Source organism: Nothobranchius furzeri, chromosome 4 (assembly GCF_043380555.1).
Source record: "Nothobranchius furzeri strain GRZ-AD chromosome 4, NfurGRZ-RIMD1, whole genome shotgun sequence".
NCBI lineage: Eukaryota > Metazoa > Chordata > Actinopteri > Cyprinodontiformes > Nothobranchiidae > Nothobranchius > Nothobranchius furzeri.
Genome location: NC_091744.1, coordinates 85,967,916 through 85,991,062, shown reverse-complemented (window position 1 = coordinate 85,991,062; position 23,147 = coordinate 85,967,916). Strand labels below are relative to the sequence as shown.

The 23,147-nt window shown below is 43.4% G+C and overlaps 1 protein-coding gene across 2 annotated transcripts in view; it reads right to left on the bottom strand.

Annotated features, from left to right (window-relative positions):
* septin15 (septin 15) overlaps positions 1 to 23,147 on the bottom strand; it is a 58,454-nt gene that overhangs the window by 29,126 nt on the left and 6,181 nt on the right. Inside the window, exons 2-3 of one of the 2 annotated variants that reach the window (XM_015965315.3) lie at positions 11,761 to 11,860; positions 1,996 to 2,102 (exon numbers count right to left, since the gene is read on the bottom strand). In XM_015965315.3, the coding sequence (XP_015820801.1) occupies positions 1,996 to 2,102; positions 11,761 to 11,860 (207 nt within the window). The remainder of the gene's footprint in view (positions 1 to 1,995; positions 2,103 to 11,760; positions 11,861 to 23,147) is intronic. The other variant, XM_054733453.2, reaches the window with a different exon arrangement.

Sequence of the window (23,147 nt, the reverse complement as noted above, 5' to 3'; positions counted from 1 at the left end):
GAAATCCTTTAAGTGTAAACGAGCCCAACATCTCTTCAGCTTGTGCTCATAGGAATGGTCGAGTTGCATTTGACTCGTTTTAGTTCACCGACAGCAGCGGCTGTTTGGACAGTTGGTTTGGTGGAATTCATCAATACCATACAAAGACCGTCAACTCCAAATTAGTGTCACACGCAGTTTAAAAACAGAAAAACATCGTGTAAAAGTACAACCAGAGCTTCATTCGGTATAAAAGTGACACCAAACTAATCTATTCAAACACATTTTTCACCCGATACCTGCATTTGTTATTGGAACTGGATTTCACGCTGTGGGAGAAATCAGCATCAAAGCCATGCAGAAAACTATATTTCACTAGGGATGTAAGAAAATGTCGATTATGGCAATATATCGTGACATTTTCCACAAGGATATTATATCGATATAAAAAAAAGCTGTGTATCGAAAATATTGATATCGCAATATATCGTGACATTTTCCCCAGGGATATTATATCGATATAAAAAAAGCTGTGTATCGAAAATATCGATATCGCAATATATCGTGACATTTCCCCCAGGGATATTATATTGATATAAAAAAAAGCTGTGTATCGAAAATATTGATATCGCAATATATCGTGACATTTTCCCCAGGGATATTATATCGATATAAAAAAGCTGTGTATCGAAAATATCGATATCGCAATATATCGTGACATTTTCCCCAGGGATATTATATCGATATAAAAAAAGCTGTGTATCGAAAATATCGATATCGCAATATATCGTGACATTTTCCCCAGGGATATTATATCGATATAAAAAAGCGGTGTATCGAAAATATCGATATCGCAATATATCGTGATATTTTTTCTTGCAAAAATGTATCGATATTCAAAAGTCGTGTATCTAATTTTTGGAAGAATTTACATGGAAACATTTGTGTATTTTCTTTTATTGTGGTGCAATTCAAACACCGACCACTAGTTGGCAGCAGTGTGTAATGGGTTTTGTTTCCACCATTGAAATGTAAATCCCTCTGTTATGGTTAAACATGTTAAGTATCAGTTTGGACTGTTTATTGAATTTTTCTATAATAAATTTAGTCTAAAAAATCGCCAAAATCGTCTGACTGAATGTATCGCAATTTATCGTGATAATTGTATCGTATCCCCTGTATCGTAATACGTATTGTATCGCCAGAATTTCACCAATACACATCCCTATATTTCACCAAAGGAAAAGGTGAATCAGACGCTCTTGATAATGTGCCCAAACTACTGAGATTCATCAGAACATTAAGGCGATGACGACCCTAGCAGGGGGAAGTCAACAGAGATTTAAATAACAAACCCCCATCTGCAAAACATCTGCAAGAGAGAGCCTGATTCATGCTTCTCCGTCAGCTCCGCAAGGGAGACACGCACAGATTGACGGAAGCGTTTAGCCCTCATACTCCTCCGTCTCCTGGGGAGTGTTGCAAAGCAATTCCCTGCCAGGACAGCAGAGGGCGTAGCGCTGTTCTGTGGTACCCTGTCATGTATCGGTCCAAGATCGTGTGTTTATATTGTGTTTTTTGTATAGAAGAGACTTTTTAACACGGACACATTCATCTATCATCCTCCTCCACCTCTTCATGCGCTCGCCACCTCCAAACCCACGTTTCCTGTCATTTCCGTCCACAAATAAAATGCTTGCGGCGTATCTTTTCACTCCTCCAGTCACGGGGGAATTAAACGTTCATATTTTTAGAGTTTTTTTCATCAAGCTTCTCCGTGTCTGCCGCTAGTTATCCTCGACTGTCTTTATGTTTTTGAGGGCACAATGGCGACGGTGTAGACGACAGCGGTGCCCTGACCAATCACAAGCTTGCGAATGTTTAGAAAAGCGAGCTCGACTCTCCAGCAGGCCCGCAAGGGCGGTGGAGTTGCGTGTCTCTGCACTGACGCAGACGGAGAAGCATGACTCAGCCTTAAGTCAGCGTGGTGACAAATCAAACGCTGAGCAAGCTCACCTGCACAGTCTTCTTGATGCGCTGCGAGGGTCCTGGGTAGTCTTTAGAGTACAGGTCAGTGAGGAACAAAGAGTTGATGAGCGTCGACTTGCCCAGACCAGACTCGCCTGAAGACAAGAACAAAAGTCGGGACAAATGAATAAGATCAGAGTTTTAACGCAGTCTCCAACTGTGAACATACAATCATCCTCTTAAATGTGCGTTTGAGAGAAAACAAATGGGCTTGTGTGTGTGTGTGTGTGTGTGTGTGTGCACTGCACACACAAGCTTAGATACATAAGACATGGAGCAACTTGGCTGCAGCAGAGAAAATAAAATAGATTCATTGTGTGTGCAGTCAAAAGGTCAGGAGCTCATCTGCCAGAAAAAAAAAGCTCCAGATACAGGAAATAAAATGTTTCCTCACTAGCTTCAGCATCATTATTCATCCACTCTTCCTCTGACACTTCTCAGTGTCTCCTTTGTGTGGACAATCCAAACATCTCAGCCCTCTCTGCACTAACTGATGACAGCAGCACAGAAGCTACAGGAACCTGCCATAAACATTTATGTTACAACGGCACAGTTCATCCAAACGTACACGTCGCATCTGCTTACACGCACGCACACAGCTGCAATAAATGGCTGAGCATCTGGCTCGTGTCTCGAGAAAAGGAACTGGAGCGTCAGGATGGAAGGAGGAGGCCCGTTTGTCCTAGCTCGACCTCTGACTGACCACTACACCAGTTCAGCCGTAGAAAATATGAGGTCAAAACAGGTCTACAGAAATACCAGAAAGATGCACCAAAACACATGGAATGAACTCTAAACGAATGAAAATTCAAAATATATTCTGTTAGAGAAGAGTGGTCTTCTGTGGAACTGATAAGAGTTCCCATTAAAGGTCTAAACTTAATGAAATAGTACATCTGAGTGTCTTCAGTTCAGTTTTAAAGCCACTTTCATGATGAATTCCAGAATTAACACCCTTTACCTTTTCCTTTCCATATAAATCAAACATTTAGCATGAAAAACTAAAGCTCAAAACACATTTGGTGAAAAATTAAACTTTTTATTAATTTTAGGGATGCAACGATACCACTTTTTTCCAAAACGATGCGATACCGATACTTGGATCTGAGTACTCGCCGATACCGGTTACCAATACCGATACTTCTACCACACAAAAAAAATGCAATGATTTGGAATACAGATTTTATTTTCTTCTCTGCTTTCAACAGGAAATGACTGTGAGGAAGATAAAAGGTAAAATATATGAATGGAAATCATAACTAAACTAAAATATTAGGTGAACAGAAATGACAAGTTACAGTGAAGCCATTTTCAAGCTGCTGCATTGGTATCAGTTAACCTTTACCGATACTGGTATTGGTATCGGTATCGTATCGGTGCATCCCTAATTAATCTATTTTTAACTTTTCTAAAAGTATGAAATCTACAAATTTCCCCTCCATGTACTTCCAACACGTTGTGATGATCCTTCAGTTTACTCCGATTTTGATCCGTTGCTGTGTCTTCTGTGGTGGCCTTTAGGACCATACAGATGTTTCACCTTTTATTCATTCAGGAAAATAAAACTTCATAAGAACTGAAGGATTTACTGAATAAACTCGGCACAAACCTGACCTCCAAGTGAAAGACCGAATATAAAGGTGTGAATCTGTTGCAGAAAGAACGACCGGCGCATGTCAGCAGACGGAAAGTGTGTACACAACTATGAGCAGCTCGAAAGACAAAAGCTGGAGGTTTTCCTGTTTCTAAATGATTATCAGATGTTGCTCAAATAATTTCAGATTCATCTGGAACTTTTCTGAGCGTCAGCATCATGTCTAGCGGGCCATATTTAGAAAATCTGCATTTCAATTTAGCCAGAAATATTAAAAGAAAAAAAGAAAATAATACCGTAATAATAAACTACCGAGGAGCTCTGGAACACTTCAGGAGATGTGAATGAAGCTTAAACGTGTGATAAAATGACTTTTCAGTATTTCTTTATGGGTTCATTCATTTCTAAATGAGCAGGTCAGATTTGTTTGAACTCCTCCAGGAATTTGCCAGTCTCCTTTTTACTTCACATCTGGACATGTGATCAGATCACCACAGCTCGGTGCGAAGCCCTGAAGAACTCTCCGCTGGAGCCCTGACGGTGTTTGCTCACCTATGAATGATATTCTGTCACCGTGTGATTGATGAACCTCTCCGTGTTTCCTGCAGCCTTGCTGATGTCCAACTCACCCGCGTGATGGAGAGTTTGGGCCTGGAGGTCGACCACGTACATTTACACGCTCAGGCCGCTAAATGGTGAGATAGCACAGACGTGTGGAGCTCTGCTCCTCAACACTGAGCAAACTGTTCCCAGCAAACGCCGCAGAGAGAAAAATGATGGGATGTAGAGGAGAGCGAGGCTTTTGTCTCCAATCACTCACAACTTTGTTTCTTAAGTCAGTCACAGCCCAGCGAGATACTGGTTTTAGAAAAATACATGATTAGTCCCAGTATCATTAGAGGTTGTGTGTGTGAAGTAGCGCCTGGTGCACTTCCAACAAAATTAAGGTCATCCAGGCGACCAATTTTGCTAAAAAAAATAAAACAAAATACGGTATTAAAAAAATCACTGGCATCCCAAAACCGTCTAAACTTGAGACCAGATATAATAATCTCAGACTTCATCAAGCAGGCGGCAGACTAATGGTTGGTTTATGCTTGACGGCTCCGCGCGGAAAAGTTGCGTCTTTTTAACAACCACGCCCCTCCACCGCACCTCCGCACGGCCCAGAATTTCCGCAACGCGCACCTCGGAAAATTTCTAACCAAGCAGACGGACGGACGCGGAAAAACATGGCGGACCGGCAAGAACTAGTATGGCAGAGGTTCGTAAATACAGACATTTGTATGATTCAGCTCTCAGAGATCACCGTGATCAACATGTTGTTAATAATTCTTGGAGAGAAATAGCTCGCACTGTCGGAGAAGACGAGGACGCTGTTAAAAATGCTGAAATGCCATGTTGTAAACAACAGTAATTTTTACTTCTACTATGGTGTAGTGTTGGATGCATGCTGTAGAGCTCCATGCTGCCCCCTGCAGTTTGGGAGAATATTGGCTCACCGCAGAGACGAGCCGCACGAACCATAAACGCTGCGAGTTGTGAAGCGCGTTCCATCCGCGAGCCGCATCACCGCGCGGAAAATGAATGCATCAAGCATAAACCGAGCTTAAAGAGGGACTGTGCTCTGGAAATGATTCAGTAGTTCATTTCTCTGGTCGAGAGGCTCGGAGGGTGACAGAAGCGGTGAGTCTGAACTCCCTGGGGGCAGCTCTGTCCTAATTAGCCTCCCGCATTCAGCTTTAATTAAATATTGGTTCCACAGGACAAGTGGGAGAGCAGAAAATAGATTAATGACCAGAATGTTGGTGATGGATGGCCAACACCCCTGATGTTCACACACACACACACTCTCTCTCTGACTCGTCCCATTTCTCTCCTCTCCGTCCCAGCTTCATCTCCGTTATTGTTATACGTCTCCATCATCACAGAGCCGCTTGTTTTATGACTTCATCTACATTCTTGCTGAATTTATTCAGATTTTTGGAACAAACAGAAAAAATAAGACAAAAATATTCCTCGTGGTTTCCTTCTTTTTCAGCCATGGTAGAATTAATGGCGCTGAAAGAAAAGCCTTTACATTTATTGGGGTTATGGGGCGATGGTGGCACAGGAGCTAAGTGCTCGCCCCGTAATCGGAAGGTTGCAGGTTCGAGCCCCGCTCAGTCTGTCGCTGTCGTTGTGTCCTTGGGCAAGACACTTAACCCACCTTGCCTGCTGGTGGTGGTTGGAGGGACCGGTGGCGCCTGTGCTCGGCAGCCTCGCCTCTGTCAGCGCGCCCCAGGGCAGCTGTGGCTACGATGCAGCTCATCACCACCAGTGTGTGAATGGGTGAATGACCGGTTGTGTTGTAAAGCGCCTTGGGGGGTTCCAGGACTCTAGAAGACGCTATATCAAATACAGGCCATTTTACCATTTATTATTACCAGTTTACATTACTATAAAAAAACAGCCATACCATAAATAAGCATCCCGGTGAAGTTAAAGAGCAAGTCACCCCCAAATAAAAAAATTTTTTTGCTGATAAACTAAATAAGTGAGTGTCTAATTGTGCTGCAGACACGTGTCGTCAATAATTTGGCACTTCAGTGCATCTTAGTTAAAATTTAAATATTCTGCTTAAAACTGGCAGTGTTGTGCCGTCGTCAGGTAAAAACTCTGCACTGTATTCTAATTTAAATCTGCCACCGCTATTGGCTAAGAGGTATGCTATGATGTAAACTGGTACATTATGATGTCACAATGCTGTCGTGAGCCTGTGTGTGTGTGTATTCGTTAGCGGCTCCGACCTCTCGGTCTGCCAGGCAACAGCATTTGTTGCATTTTTCAAACATGAAGTGGGAGTGGAGTTAGACTCTGGTAGGGGGTGACTTGCTCTTTAAGTCGATTAGGACAAAAATAAATAAACAATTAAAAAAGGTCCCGTTGGGATTTCCATTAGATTCGTGACATTCCTTATTTTGTTTTTGCTGCTATTGGTCAGCCCAGAGGCAGCAGCTGGCCCCCCTCACATCCTGACAGCCTACTAACACACAACATAAACACACACACACCGCTAACAGACATGTGTGAGGCCCAGGCCAGGGAGTGTGAAATGGGGCATCTGGGGATCATACGAGCATAAGAAAAAAGTCCCAGACAGACAAATGTGAAGGAAGCTGCTGAACAGCAGGCGGTTGGAGAAGATAACCGTGTTGTTGCGGCTGAACGACTCTTAACCGAAACAGAAGGCAGAGGCCATCATTTTGACTAAAGATTAGAATCTGCTTGTCTGTCAGAAACTGAAACTGAACTCAGAAGCCTCTCTGACAGCCTCCTCGGTGCTACAGGAGCCTTAAACGGACACCTCTGACTTTTAAACGATTGGGTGAGGGTTCTGCTGCGATCCACCGAGCCTGGGACTGAATCACACAGAATCGGCACGTGCTGGGTCGGAGCAGACATGTGCGTCTCAAAATAGGGACTGAGAAAACCAGAGCGTGGAAAAGAAAAAAAAAGAGGAAAAATGAGGCAGAGATCGGCCTGCGGCGATTTACGGTTGCATGCATGAACATGCAGACGTACACAACATTATTTTAACATGCATAGTAGATCTGGAGGCTGCCATACTGACTAAGAGTAAATCAAACTAATAACAGAAAATAATCTTGTACAAATCCTGAAATCAAGAAAAATCTCATTAAAAATCTGTTTATTTCACAATTATGTGTTTATGTAGTTAGAAAACAACACAACAACCAGGAGCAGCACAACTGGACACACAGGGGCATCCTGAAAGTAACACCGGTGTAGCAGATCGTGGCCGATTCCAGCTCCTCTTCAAAGCCACAGACATTCCAGGCCTCTCGAGACACACAATCCCTCTGATGGGCTCTGGGTTCAGCAACAATAGACTTGGTCGTTTAAGTCAGAAAGAACGGAACAGAAATCAAATACAGCAAATGTGTGAAAAAAGGTCATCAACGGTGTGCGATTCTCATTATTAGGACTGTATTAAACAGTTACTTAAGAAAATCACATTCAGCTTTCAGCCGTCGCTTTAACTTGTCACAGCAGGTAAAGCACAGGTGTTGCTAGAACCAGCTGTTTCAGTAAACCATGCCAGTGCATAAGAGGAAAACAGGATTAGTTAATGTTACTTGTTGCACTTGCGTGACTCTTTCAGTGAGGATAAAGCATGAAAGAAGCAGGAAAATGATGCAACTAATGCGAATCCTAAAGAAAACCCTGTTGATGCCTCTGGATTTACCGGCGTTGTGGTTATGGATTTATAACAATGAAGCTGCTTTAACCTTTCTGGTTTGTTTTCATCCAGAAACAGACAGAACTCCCCGTCTATGCATGAGAAGTTATGATATCATAGAGCCCTCAGACATTTCCTCATAATGACGCGTCGTGTGTAAACATTAGCTGATGGTCCTGACATGCATCTGCAGGGCTTTGTGCTGCAAATGCTGCAACACAACGTTTACATTCGAGTATTTATCCTCCTTACCTACAAGATAAGAATCAAAGCAGTAACTGTGTGTGTGTGTGTGTGTGTGTGTGTGTGTGTGTGTGTGTGTGCGTGCGTGCGTGTGTGTGTGCGTGTGCGTGTGCGTGTGTGTGTGGTTAAGCTAAAAGACTTACTGGGCCAAAGCCTTCCTTCATTCATTCTATCCTGCAATGTCAGTAGGCAGGACGGTCACCCTTAAGCCTGTCAGGTCATCTTATCTGCACATGCACGCACGCACACACACACACGCACACACACACACACACACACACACACACACACACACACACACACACACACACACACACACACACACACACACACACACACACACACTTATAGACCTACCACAACAACAACAGGCTGCAGGACAAACAGACAAATAGTTTTAAATCAGATGTGGATCAGTGAGGCAGATAAACAGAGACTGGTCCGGTAGGCTGAGCTGGTAGTTACATTCAGGCCCGTTCACACCCGCTGGTACCGACAGGAACTGTCACTCTTGGCATTAAAAACACCAAATTCAGTAGTATGCTGATAAAACGTGAACTCTTAGGCAGGAGTTCTGCTTTTATCATCTCTCTCTAGCTTGATTCTTATATTAATGACAGCTTGGCTTGCCATGCTGATCCTGCGACAAAGCTTCTGATGAGCTCTCCTCCTGAGAGGTTCCAGGAGAGCTGCTATACGGCACCACTTCCCCTCTCAGCTCTGATCCGACCCAGCTCCGTTCAGATCTCCGTGCTGGCGCTGGATATCGCTAATCTTTCCAAGAGTTTCTATTCAAACTGCCAGCTGGACAAAAGGAACAGGAAGTTGCTTTTTCCCCCTCAGAGAAAGGCAGGACTGAGAAGGACAGACAGCTGAAAACGCCACCGGCAGAAAACGGTTCCTGCTTTCTGGTGGTGTTCACTCACAGCCAGTGACCAACTGACTTGACGAGTCAGAGACATGAAGGGACACGAGAAACCAGCTCCACGTGCAGAGTAAGCAGAAACTTGTGTGAAATTTTGATCCATCAGGCTAAACCGGACCGGGAGCCAAAAACTATCTGGTTAGACAAACAAAGGGGCTCCAGGGAAAGGGCTTCAGACAGGACCTTGTGGACTGCAGATGTCTCTGGCCCTCACCAGAGCCAGCACTATGCTTTTGCTCCACAGCAGCTGTTTACTAAACAAGAAGCTGAAAACTCAGTCCCTTTATGTCAGCGTCCACCTCCCTTCACCAAACTGCCCTGGATCACCACAAGCTTTAAAGTTACAACCCGCCTCAACAGTCCTGATGTCTAACAGAATATTTGAACTGTTTTACTATTTAAATAAGTCAAACACACTCAGTGTGGTGCTTTAAGCTCAGACTATTTAAAGGTGCAACAGGAGATAATTTTCTGGAGCATCTTTTGAAATTAGCTTGAAATGCTCTTCACATGCTGATGGCAACCAACGACTCGTTTAATTATAGATCCACTAGGATAAATACAATAAAGTTTATCTCTCACCAAATAGAATATTTACCAAGAAATCACAATTAAACCATAGAAACGGTGTGTGTGTGTGTGTGTGTGTGTGTGTCTGCTCTGTCTTCTCCATCCCCAGTGAGTCGTGGAGGATGGCTGCTTATACTGAGCCAGGATCCTCTGGAGGTTTCTTCCCGTTAACGCCGGGGACACACCGGCCGTGGAAGCGCCGAGAAGCGAATCGCTCACGAAATTCGGCCGCTGCTCGCCGCTCCTCAGTTCAGTTCAGACACGCCCCAGTCGAGGCGCGCCTCGGCTCAGCTGTAATTTTTCTTTTAAACACTTGGTGTCCTCCGTTTCCTCTCTGCCTTTTCTCAGCTCTTTTCCTCTACGTTTGAGTGTTTGTACGTGTGTGTGTGTGTGTGTGCGTGTGTGTGTGTGTGTGTGTGTGTGTGTGTGTGTATGTGTGTGTGTGTGTGTGTGTGTGTGTGTGTGTGTGTGTGTGTGTGTGTGTGTGTGTGTGTGTGTGTGTGAACCTATGGTATGAGTTGTTTCTGCCAGTTGAATCTCTTGGAACCCGCTCCAATTCTGCAGCTGTATCCTAGCAGTTTCTTCCGACATGGGTACGTAAACAATCATGTTTTTCGGGGGTCGCACAGCTCCTTGTGTTTCTCAACTTCCATAATTGATTTAAAGTCATCCATCCTAACTGCTTGCCTCAGACTTTCTGCCTCTCTGTCCTGTTTGCTCCGGTGAAAAGACACCCAAAACCACACCCCCCTTCACGTGGTCACACACGCACACAAGTTCGATGTGTGTGTATGTGTGTGTGTGTGTTCGTGTGGTTTTTCTGCAGTGTCTAATTACGAACACATTTGACTATTGCGGATTTTTATTTTGAAATGCTTTATTTTGTTAACGTTACCGGCCTGCCTCTTAGGTCTAGGTTTGACTTCCTGCCAGAATTGACGCAATTCACCAGCGGCTCGCGAAAAAAATAGAGCCAACGCCGAAATGATCGCTGCACGGCGCGGGCTGGAGCGCCGGCGCGAGGCGATTCGCTGCGCTTCGGCGACCCATGTGGTCTATAGAATAGCTTAACAAGGGCCCCGAATGAAGGCGGTCCCATTTTCGCGGTGCTTCCGCGGCCGGTGTGTCCCCGGCGTAAAAGGGAGTTTTCCTCTCCACTGTCGCTACATGCTTGCGTAGTATGTGGATTGCTGTAAAGACTCTGACACTATTCAGTGACTTGATGCGACCTGCTGGGTTGCTTATATAGGAACACGTAAAACGTGAAACAACTGGTCACAAAAGAAAGATATCTTTAATTTTTTTATGGTTGTTTGTCAGTGTCTGTCATGTCCAACATGCTTCTGTATTCTGGAGGCGTGGCTTAGAGGAATTTTCTGAGGAAAGAGGGTTGGACCTTTGACCCGTGTTTTTTCAAAATGCAGCTTGCTTGAACGGCTTTTTCCAGGAACACCAACCCCACCTTTAACAGCTGTAATATATAGTTTATATGTCCAAGTAAACTTTTACTGAAGGTGGACAACACAGAACAGAGGAATCAGGAGTCTTTCTACTGAGGTAGTTTTTATGTGACTGCTCTGCTAAACTCGAGGTATAAAATCCATGTTTGTTAATAAATCCCAATCACAACTCACATGGAGAACAGCTCAATATGTTAACACAACACTGCTGAATCGGCCTCATGTCAATACAGACAGCCAAACCCACAGTTCCTCCAACTGGCCGTCCACTTCCCTGCTGCAGAGACGCACCTAACCACAGTTTGATTCCCATACCGCTCATACTGGAACCAACATCCTGCAGCTCAGATCCCAAAATAAAGGATTCAAAACACAAAAATGCATCCAGAGGCAACAGAGAAAACTTCTCAGGCTAACAGTGGGGATCCATATCTTTCAGAAAATGTTTAATTCTTCACAAGTGTTACTAAATCCAGGCTACAAAGAGCATCACCTCACTGCTGAAACTGATTTTTAAGTTGTCAACTTGTCATCCTGAGCATCTGCGTGAACTGGATGCCAAACATGCTTGTCAAGCTGTTGCTAATCACCCACGTAGTCAAGGAAACGAACCAAGACCAGACAGAGACAGACAGACCTGCAGGTGTGCACCAGTGTGGCTTTAATACACACACAAAAACAGTGTTTGCATCGCGTGGCTCAGACGTTTCCAACTTACCTACAACCATTAACGTAAACTCAAACCCTCGTTTCACAGACTTCCGATAAACCTGGTTGGGAAGATTGGCGAAGCCCACGTACCCCTCCAAGTTCCGCTGCTGAAAGAAAACACAGAGAAACAATTTCAGTAAAAGGAGTGTGCGTATACGGCATGAAGACATGTTTAAAGAGCAAGTCACCCCCCAATCAACTATTTTTTCTGATAAACTACAGTATATAAATGTGTGTCTAATCGTGCTGCAGACAGGTGTACTCAATAGTTTTGCACTTTAGTGCATTTTAGTTAAAATTTAAATATTCTGCCTAAAACTGTCAGTGTTGTGCCGTTGTCAGGTAAAAACTCAGCACTGCATTTGAATTTAAATCTGCCGTTGCTATTGGCTAAGAGGTACATTATGATGTCACAATGTCGTGAGTGTGTGTATTTGTTAGTGGCTCCACCCTCTCGGTCTGCTAGGCAACAGCTTTTGGTGCATTTTTCAAACAGGAAGTGGGAGTTGAGTAAGAATCTGGTAGGGGGTGACTTACTCTTTAAATCTGACATCGCTATTGGCTAAGAGGTACCCTAGAAAGATAGCAGGTACCATATGATGTCACAATGTCATTGTGACCCTGTGTGTGTGTATTTGTTAGTGACTCCGCCCTCTAGGGATGGGTACCTATGACATTTGAATCGATCCGGTACTAATTCCCGGTACCTAGGAATCGATACCGGTACTTAACGGTACCAATTTTCGATACTTTTGAGTGTTTAATATTTTAATTCTCTTTTATAATTAAATATATATTTTTCTCAATTTATAACCATATTTGATAAATATCACGATAAATAACATACAACTGTTTGTATTTTAACAGCGTCCTTGTAGTTTTATAAGCTGATAATTAAACTGAAGCAAACATCTTTACTGTGAACTAAATTTACTGTGTATCTTCATTCCTTTTGCCGTCTTTTTTCATTTGATTTTTCCTACTGGGAAGTTAGAATTTCCGAGGAGAAAGCGAACGCACCATTAGCTGATAACAATGGTGGCAATGGAAGCTAACATATCAAGCTACGTTATCTTAAACCGTTTATTTAGCTGCTGGAGCAGATTAAAACGATGATGCCTCACACTTAGATCGTTGTCACTGGTTTCATCTTCACCCAATCACCCGTCGCATTTAGTAAAGTGAAGCCAAACTTTAGAGCGCATTCATGTTCTTCTAGTCGGAAATTCGGAGTTCCGAGGAGAAAGCGAACGCACCATTAGTGAAACGGAAGCTAACATATCAAGCTAACGCCATCTTAAACATTTTATTTACCTACCGGAGCAGATTAAGATGAGGATGTCTCACTTAGATCGTTGTCGCTGGTTTCATCATCACCCAGTTACCCATCACATTTAGTGAAGTGGACCCAAGCTTTAGCGTGCGTTCTTTCTACCATGCTGCTCTGTTTACAACTGGCTCGCAGCGACCGATGACTTAACGCTCTTGCGCATGCGCAGCTGTCTAGGCAAGTTCTCGTTGTGAAGGACGGGTACCGAAACGAGGCACCGTTTCAAATGAAGTGAATCGGTGCTCGGTCGGTACTATGGAATTCGGTCGGTACCTTAAAAAGTACCGAATTCGGTCCCCATCCCTACCGCCCTCTCAGTCAGCCAGGCAACCGCTTTTGGTGCATTTTTCAAACAGGAAGTGGGAATGGAGTAATACTCTGGTGAGGGGTGACTTGCTCTTTAAGATGCACAATCTCAACTAGCATGGGCTCAGACATATTACAGGCACAGAAGCCGTAAAGAGCAAACAGATGCATGTAAACATGCGTATTTATTTTTAAATACACAAAGAAGCCTTTTTCTACAGGGAACCTGAATGCAGCTGCACAGATACAAGACTGGACAAATGTGACGGGAACATTGGAAACAGTAGAAAAATAATAGAATGAAAATGGAACTAACACACAAAAAACAACAACAAAAATAAGTGAATAAAAGACAAATAATTTCCAAAATGCAGATGTGTGGTGCTAAATCAGTAAAGACAACAAACAGCTAAACTCCTACGTGTTTAATGGCCTCCAATGTCCATCTCCTCCCTCTGCCTCTCTCCGTCTCCCAGGCTGCTTTCATGTTAACAACCCCCTCCAATCGCCGAGCACGCTACACGAGGCAAACACAATTGATCGCTGGCCTCTCGGCCTCCATCATGCATGGCACAGATGGAAATGTGCAGCAGAACCGGGCCTGCTGACAGACGCGGTTTCAAACCTGGCGTCTAAACACGTCTAAAACTAAACTCTGGTTACTTTTATGCTAAATTTATATTTTATACAAAGTTTTACAAACTTTTATTTATCTAAAAAGTAAATTTCAAAGCACTTCAAAAGATTTAAAGGCACAAGGAATCCATCCATCCACCTATTTTCCAAAACTGGGTCACGAAGGAACAGGTCCAGGAGGGAAGCCAAAACATCCTCTGTCCCAGTGACAACCTCCAGCTCCGCTTGGGAGATCACAAGGCATCCACCCCCCGTCAGATGTGTTATAAAACTCCTCCAGCAACTTCTGGATCTGCCGTCGTGTCTCCTCTCAGTGAGATGTGCCTGGAAATCCTCCAGATGGATGCAACTGGGAGTAATCTAGATGCACATTGAGCTACTCTGAGCTCCCTCTGGATGATGAAGCTCATCAAGTAGTTGGACTCGGTCCCTCTACAAAAGAGAGCGTTTAGAAGCTTACATACCAGATCTCATTCTTTCAGTCACAATCTAGACCTTATGACCACAGATAAGGGATGAAACAGGCGTCAAGAGTGTTGGCCCCTGGCTCAGACTTTCTACAGCATAACACCAGAGGCTGCGGCGTATCAAAACACCAGGAGATCTCTGTAATTCATCACAAATGCCACAACCTCAAAATGTATCTTGTTATCAGAAAGAGGGCTTCTGAATGATCAAAAACGTCTGTGAATAATTTCATTTTACGGTGCTCTGCCATGTGCAGCTCAGTGCTTGGTGAGTTTCACATGAACAACTGTTAGCATCACGTAATGCTTGCATTGCTAAGCACTAGGCTTGATTTCAAGTTGCAAAAAAAGGACAGAAAACTGTATGAGCAAAATAGGAGTGTATATAAATGCAACAGCAGAAAGAAAAAGCCCGTTTTAAAAACCAAACTAACCATTACCAAGCTCCATTGAGTTTCAGTGGAGCTTGCATCTGCTGTTGTGAGATCCGTGATCATTATCACTAATAAATTAACTGTTGAAGCCCAATAAATCATCGGATCAGGATATTAAGGCTCCTGATGCTCCTACGTATGTCTTGAGAAAAAGGTAGGCAACCATGCCAATTAACTTAGTTGACAAATGACAACACTTCCCTATCAAACTCATCTAATGAGACATTAAAACTGAAAAACATCAAAGTGGTTCTAGAAAAACTTTTTGTTTACAATAAGAATCTGTTCTAACATATGGAACATTGTTGGGGTTCACAATGACCCAGGAGTCCTGATAAACAGCCAAACACAACCCCATAATAAAGCCCTATAATGGAAAGATTGTTTTGCCCTGCCCACTCAGCCAGGACATGTACAGGTGCTGGCCAGTAAATTAGAATATCATCAAAAGGTTGAAAATATTTCAGTAATTCCATTCAAAACGTGAAACTTGTACATTATATTCATGCAATGCACACAGACCAATGTATTTCCGATGTTTATTACGTTTAATTTTGATATTTATAGGTGACAACCAATGAAAACATCAAATCTGGTATCTCAGAAAATTAGAATATTCTAAAGGCCAATGAAAAAATGTTTGTTTCTCTAATGTTGGCCAACTGAAAAGAATGAACATGAAAAGAATGTGCATGTATAGCACTCAATACTTAGTCGGGGCTCCTTTTGCCTCAATAACTGCAGTAATGCGGCGTGGCATGGACTCGATCAGTCTGTGGCACTGCTCAGGTGTTATGAGAGCCCAGGTTGCTCTGATAGTCGTCTTCAGCTCCTCTGCATTGTTGGGTCTAGCGTATTGCATCCTCCGCTTCACAATACCCCATAGATTTTCTATGGGGTTAAGGTCAGGCGAGTTTGCTGGCCAATCAAGGACAGGGATACCATGGTCCTTGAACCAGGTGCTGGTGGTTTTGGCACTGTGTGCAGGTGCCAAGTCCTGTTGAAAGGTGAAGTCTGCATCCCCATAAAGTTGGTCAGCAGCAGGAAGCATGAAGTGCTCTAAAACTTCCTGGTAGACGGCTGCATTGACCCTGGACCTCAGGAAACAGAGTGGGCCAACACCGGCAGATGACATGGCACCCCACACCATCACTGACGGTGGAAACTTTACACTGGACCTCATGCAACGTGGATTCTGTGCTTCTCCGCTCTTCCTCCAGACTCTGGGTCCTTGATTTCCAAAGGAAATGCAGAACTTGCTTTCATCAGAAAACATAACTTTGGACCACTCAGCATCAGTCCAGTCCTTTTTGTCCTTGGCCCAGGCGAGACGCTTCTTGCGCTGTTTCTTGTTCAAGAGTGGCTTGACACACGGAATGCGACACCTGAATCCCATGTCTTTCATGAGTCTCCTCGTGGTGGTTCTTGAAGCGCTGACTCCAGCTGCAGTCCACTCTTTGTGGATCTCCCCCACATTTTTGAATGGGTTTGTCGTCACAATTCTCTGCAGGGTGCGGTTATCCCTAGAGCTTGTACACTTTTTTCTACCACATTTTATCCGTCCCTTCGCCTGTCTGTTAATGTGCTTGGACACAGAGCTCTGCGAACAGCCAGCTTCTTTAGCAATCACCTTTTGTGTCTTGCCCTCCTTGTGCAAGGTGTCAATGATTGTCTTTTGGACAGCTGTTAAGTCAGAAGTCTTCCCCATGATTGTGGTGCCTTCAAAACAAGACTGAGGGACCTTTTAAAGGCCTTTGCAGGTGTTTTGAGTAAATCAGCTGATTAGAGTGGCAGCAGGTGTCTTCTATATTCAGCCTTTTCAGAATATTCTAATTTTTTGAGATACCAGATTTGATGTTTTCATTAGTTGTCACTTATGACTATCTAATTTAAATGTAATGAACATTGGAAATACATTGGTCTGTGTGCATTGCATGAATATAATGTACAAGTTTCACGTTTTGAATGGAATTACTGAAATATTTTCAACCTTTTGATGATATTCTAATTTACTGGCCAGCACCTGTATATTAACAGGGCTGCATGCTGATTGGCTGCTTTACTCTAAGGGCTCTATGATACTGCCGGAAGCTAGAAATTACAAGTACATCCTGGAACGTTACATGTGTGCTCTGACATTCTCCTTGCCCTTTTCTCTCATACATCAAGGACGTTAGCAGTATCTTAGGCTAGCATTGCTCAATGATTAGCATTAATGCATTTTCAGACCTGCCAACCTTGTCAAAAATTTTTGAGCACCACTTGTACGGCGTTTTTTCGCGGACTTTTGCAACTCCATTGCTTTTCACGCTGTAATCTCCCATTCACTGGATGGAAAATTTTATACACACACACACACACACACACACACACACACACACACACACACACACACACACACACACACACACACACACACACACACACACACACACACACACACACACACACACACACACACACTTTACCTTACCACAGCAGCAGCGAGTGGAGAACCGGAGGGAGAGAGCAGCGGGCAGGACGAAGGAGGGAGGAGGGGGGCAGGGGTGTTACGCTATAGGCTAGGCAAGTTAGTTAGCTCTGGTTTTTCTCTGCTTTTCTACGATGATTGACAAACTTCTTCATCACGCCGCTGAGTCGTGTTGTCGGACATGAGTCCCAGACGTGCATATTTGCCACCATCGACATATAAATATTGGACAATGGGTTTCCATAGGCTCCCATAACACGTTTTTGTGCCAAAATGGGAGGTGGCCACCACCGCCATTTTGACCGTGTCACAGGTTCCGTCAAGCCCAGACAATTCCACAAAAGGGAAGAGAGGTGGAGCTGAGGGTGGGGCTGTAAGGCTGGGATCAACTGACGACACCCGGTCAAACTAGCTACAAGCTAACCTGAAGCGAACCCAAAGCTAACGCGGAGGTGGGAGCTAAGCTAACGGAGGTAGCAACCTAGCTACAACCGGAGTTAACTGTGCACAACACCAGAGCTTCTGAGTCAGAGATACGCCGGGCTGACCGCTGGGTAAAACCGGGTGGAACACAGAGGTCTCCCGAAAGCTCCACAATCTGGCAGCCGCAATCAGACAGGGATGCGCCGAGCTGCGGGGAGGCGAGAACGGGTGGAAAACAGATCTCCAGAGAGCTCCACAAGCCGATAGTCGGAACCCAGCTCCACCAACATGTTTAACAGAAGAGTGAGAAAAATAATTCACCCCCCTCAGAGTTGTCATGAGTGTAAACTAGATCATTTAAACCAAAAACATGTTTTGGTACCAGGCTGTAAACATGTTTATTTCTGCTGTGAAATTGGTATTTTTAACATGGGAGTCAATGAGGATTTGCTCGCTTCTGACACCAGCCCCTAGTGGATGAGGGTGGAACTGCAAATTTTGGTACTTCCGGGTTGGCCTCAATTTTTGAGCCGCATTGTGGGGGCTTGTCTGCCACAGAACTCAACTCACGTATCCGCAGCTTTTTGCATAGTTTAGAGGGGTGAGCCATACCAGCGTAAACGGATGCCAAATTGCGTACAGGTTGGCAGGTCTGCATTATTTATACATTGCTGATGTTGAAGTGGGTTGAGACATGCAGATTTAAGAGTGTGTGCCTAAGCTTATGATATGTTAAACCAGTGTTTCTCAGTACAAACTGTTCCTCCATGGTCATTACAACATTACTAATGGCATTGTCCCATCTGGCCCGGCCCAGCCTTGGTAATGTCGACCTGCCCCCGCGTAGCCAGGTTTTGTTCAGCCAGGAACGCGGATGTCTCCGAGCATGTGGGCAGGACAAAATACACGCAGACAAATCCGTGGTGCCTCCGTAAGTTAGTAAACAGAAGCGGATGTGAGCAATGTTTCTTTTGGAGGCTCTGATGTGAAGCGATGCCAGAAAGAAAAAAAAATCCGTTTTAAAAACCAAATGAACCACTGCATCCAGACTAGGGGTACACCGATACATTGGGTAAAGTCAGTTTAAAGTCAGGCACATCCTTGGGCAGCCCGATGCGGTTGCAGAATTGAATTTAAATGTATTTTAAAGTTCACTAGTAACATCTGCATAATAAATACTATCATTCAACGTTATTTAGGTGTCTGATTTTTAACTTTTGTCTAGATATTAGCCACGAAAACCAGCCCATAAAAATTAGCAGTACATACTGGCCATCGGCTGACCGTGTCTCCTACATATTGGCAGCGGCAATAGAAAAACTAATATCAGTCGACCTCTAATCCAGACTGATACTACCCGCCAATTAGGGATGCACCGATACCGATACTGGTACCGATACAATACTGGTATCGGTATCGGTGCAGATACCGATACGATACTGGTATCGGCAAAAGTTAACCGATACCAGGAACCGATACCAATGCAGTTGCTTGAAAATAGCTTCACTGAAACTTGTTATTTCTGTTCACCTAATATTTTAGTTTAGTGATGATTTTTATTCATATATTTTACTTTTTATCGACCTCACAGTCTTTTCCTGTTGAAAGCAGAGAAGAAAATAATCATCATCATTGCATTTTTTGTGTGGTAGAAGTATAGGTATCAGTAATCGGTAACGGCGAGTATTCAGATCCAAGTATCGGTATCGTATCGGTTTGGAAAAAAGTGGTATCGTTGCATCCCTACCGCCAATCAGAGGCTTCATCTAGTAGGTAGGCATGAACATGAGCCGGCCAATCAGGCGGTAGTGGGTGTGTTGGATTGGCTCTGCACAGATTACCCAGATGTAAACACATTTAACCTAGGGCTGGGCCAGGTCGACCCAGATGTGAAAGCCTTATTATTTTCATGGGAAAGCTGGATGGAGATAGCACTTTCTGGTATACTAGACACCTCAAGCTGCCTTTTTCCAACAAGAACAAAGTAAATGTGACTTTAAAATCTAGGAGTCCTTTAACAAAAACAGCAGTAAACATGAAAAGAACAAACTATTCACCTCATCAATACTCTGTCGTACACAGCTCAACAGCAGGCGCAGCTACTCTGAACAAGCCTGAAGCCCTTTTTCCAGCACTTCCAGTGTTTGATCCACCCACATTCTGAATGCGTTGCGTAAAAGTGCCACCTCTGACGGTGGGTTTGTTTCCTCCCAGTTGCTGTGGGGGTACTCCCCAGGTCTGGCTTTGATCAGCTGAGAAGAACATTTTAAGGGAACAACAAGAGGCTTGTAACGTGGTGCGGATGACTCCAGAATAGGGCTGAACGATATTAGGAAAGCCTGCGATATTCGATAACAATGATTAATATTGCGATGACGATATTACTTGTGATAAATAAAAACTTAACTCAGGAACAAAAATAATCAAAAATAAAGAAACATAAAAAATTCATAAAAATGAGAAAAGCTAAAGATGCGAGGAGAGGGAAAACGAAAATGAACAAGAAAAGGCAATCAGTGGATCCCGGGAAAAGCAGAATCAGCAGAAAGAGCAGAACAAAGCTAGCTCAGGTGTTTGCTAACCTTCTAAATTAAGTGCCGTCCACCTCGGGGGCGGGCATCTAACCTGCTAGAACCCACCCAATTGGCCAAATGGGTGAAGAGCTCCATTTGATTTGTTAAAAAAAGCATCATGCTTCCGTTTGATTGACAGTATGCATCATGTGTAGCAAACATTTGAGCTGACCACTCATTACGATATTTATCTGTTCTTTGCGATATGCATAATGTGCATGCTGATATCGCGTTAACGATATATTTACGATATATTGTGCAGCCCTACTCCAGAATGAATGCATTGACAAAATGACGTATGTTCAAGTAAGTGACTTAAAGGAGTCATCACCTGTTACTACCATGGATATCGACATCGTCTTTTAGGCTATAAAAATAAATTGTATACGAAAAATAATACGAAAAGTGCTTTCCTGACCTTTTTTTGTAAAGGCCATGTTTTCTCGCGAGAGCACACGCTATTTCAGCTGGGACTGACGCGCCATTTGTAACCATAGGATGTCCAAGGAAGATCCCGCATTTAGGGATGCACCGATACGATACTGGTATCGGTAAAAGTTAACAGATACCAGTAACTGATGCCAATGCAGATGCTTGAAAGTGACTTGACTGTAACTTGTCATTTCTGTTCACCTAATATTTTAGTTTTGGGATCACTTATATTATTTTTTATTTACCTCACAGTATTTTCCTATTGAAAACAGAAGAAAATAAAACCTGTATTCCAATTCATTGCATTTTTTTGTGTGGTAGAAGTATCTGTATCGGTAATCGGTATCGGCGAGTACTCGGATCCAAGTATCGGTATCGTATCGGTTTGGAAAAAAGTGGTATCGTTGCATCCCTACCCGCATTTCTTCCCTCTGATTGGCTAGAAGGGCTCTGCTATGACTGGCTATTTCATTTAGCAGCAGTCTTCCCTTGCTAGGTGTAGACTGTTCTCCTGCCACCGCCACCAACAGAAAGCTGCTTTGGGAGTTTTATAAAGAAAATGTGAACTTTGCATTATAATAATAAGAGGCGAGAAAGGCGGGACCTTCCTTGAACGTCCTACAAATGACGCATCCACCACAGCCGAACTATTGCGTGTGTTGGAACTGAAGAAAAACATGCCATAGAGATGATTTGTTGATGCTACAACTCCCCATCTCTGCTCATTACTGTAAAAAATATATATCACCGTAAAAAAAAAAAAAGAGTTGCCGTCTCGTATGTCCCAGCCTGGGTACGAACCCGGGTACTCCGCATGGAAGTCGAGTGTCTTGCAAGTTGAGCGCTCTTTGACACCTACACTACCGGTCAAAAGTTTCAGAGCGCCCCAATTTTTCCAGTTTTTTTTATAGGAAATTATGCAGTTTAATGTCACATTGCACTCTCAAAATGAAAGCGTAGTGCAAATATGCAATTGGGGTTAAAAAATAAATCATGGAATCAATTTATAGACTGCTTGTTGTTGTTGTTGAAAAGAAGAATAGAACACAGGACAGCAAGCAGAGACCTGAGTGAAGTTGGCCCCCCCACCTTCTTCAAATCCAACAAAAGTGGTATCAAACCATTGTGCTACGTTTGTGCTGGTTTGTGCTGCAAAAATTTTCGTTTGTGCTACTATCGTTTTAAAGATATTAATAAAAATTTCTGGAGGTCATCAGAGGTCAACCAGCCCCCCCACATTAATGGAATCAAACAAAACTGGTGTCAATCAACTGTTCTACGTTTGTGCTGGTTTGTGCTGCTAAAATTGTCATTTGTGCTGCTTCTGTCTTGAAGATATTAATGAAAATGTAAAGGTCAAAAGGTCAACCAGCCCCCCCACCTTCTTCAAATCCAACAAAAGTGGTATCAAACCATTGTGCTACGTTTGTGCTGGTTTGTGCTGCAAAAATTTTTGTTTGTGCTACTATCGTTTTAAAGATATTAATAAAAATTTCTGGAGGTCATCAGAGGTCAACCAGCCCCCCCACATTAATGGAATCAAACAAAACTGGTGTAAATCAATTGTGCTACGTTCGTGCTGGCTTGTGCTGCTAAAATTATCGTTTGTGCTGCTGTTGCTCATTAGCCTAGTGAACTAGACCAAATTCTTGCTTTGCAAAGAATGGTCTAGGCATGCTCCATTGGAACCTCAGCAGCTCCTACCAGGACTCTGGCTGTCCAATCACAGCTCTCTAGAGGGGTTTCAAACACAAAAAGAGCTGTGATTGGTCCATAATAGAGGGCCAATCATAGTGCTCTATCTGCTTAGTGAACAAATCACAGAGCTTTATCCGCTTTGTGGGCCAGTCAGGGCACTCTATATGCCTGGTGGGTGGGATGATTTAACAGAGTGAAACAAGAGTATGTCACATTCATTGTCCAGTGGAATGCGGAGATCATTTGAAATACAACGGTAGAACCCGCCCCACAACCGAGAGCCGTCAATGGAGCATGGCCACTAAATAATACATTTATTTAATCTGGCTTGCCAGGCTAGTTGCTCATGGAATCTAGCTTAAAAATGCAGATAAGATAGCTAGCACATGTTTTCTTCAACTCTTGTTTTTTTCTCTCAGAAGTAGAATGTGTATGATAGCACCCCCTTGTGATCACAAACCAAACACAGGTCGCTACGTTTGTTTTTTTGGCAGAGTTGTACCAGTTTATCCTTAACAAGATCTAGTTCAAAATTCATTTGATCAGTACAAAAATGAATTTAGTCAATGTTCCTTGCTCATCATCAAAATACTTGTAGATAAATCCAGGCTCTGTTGAGATAAAT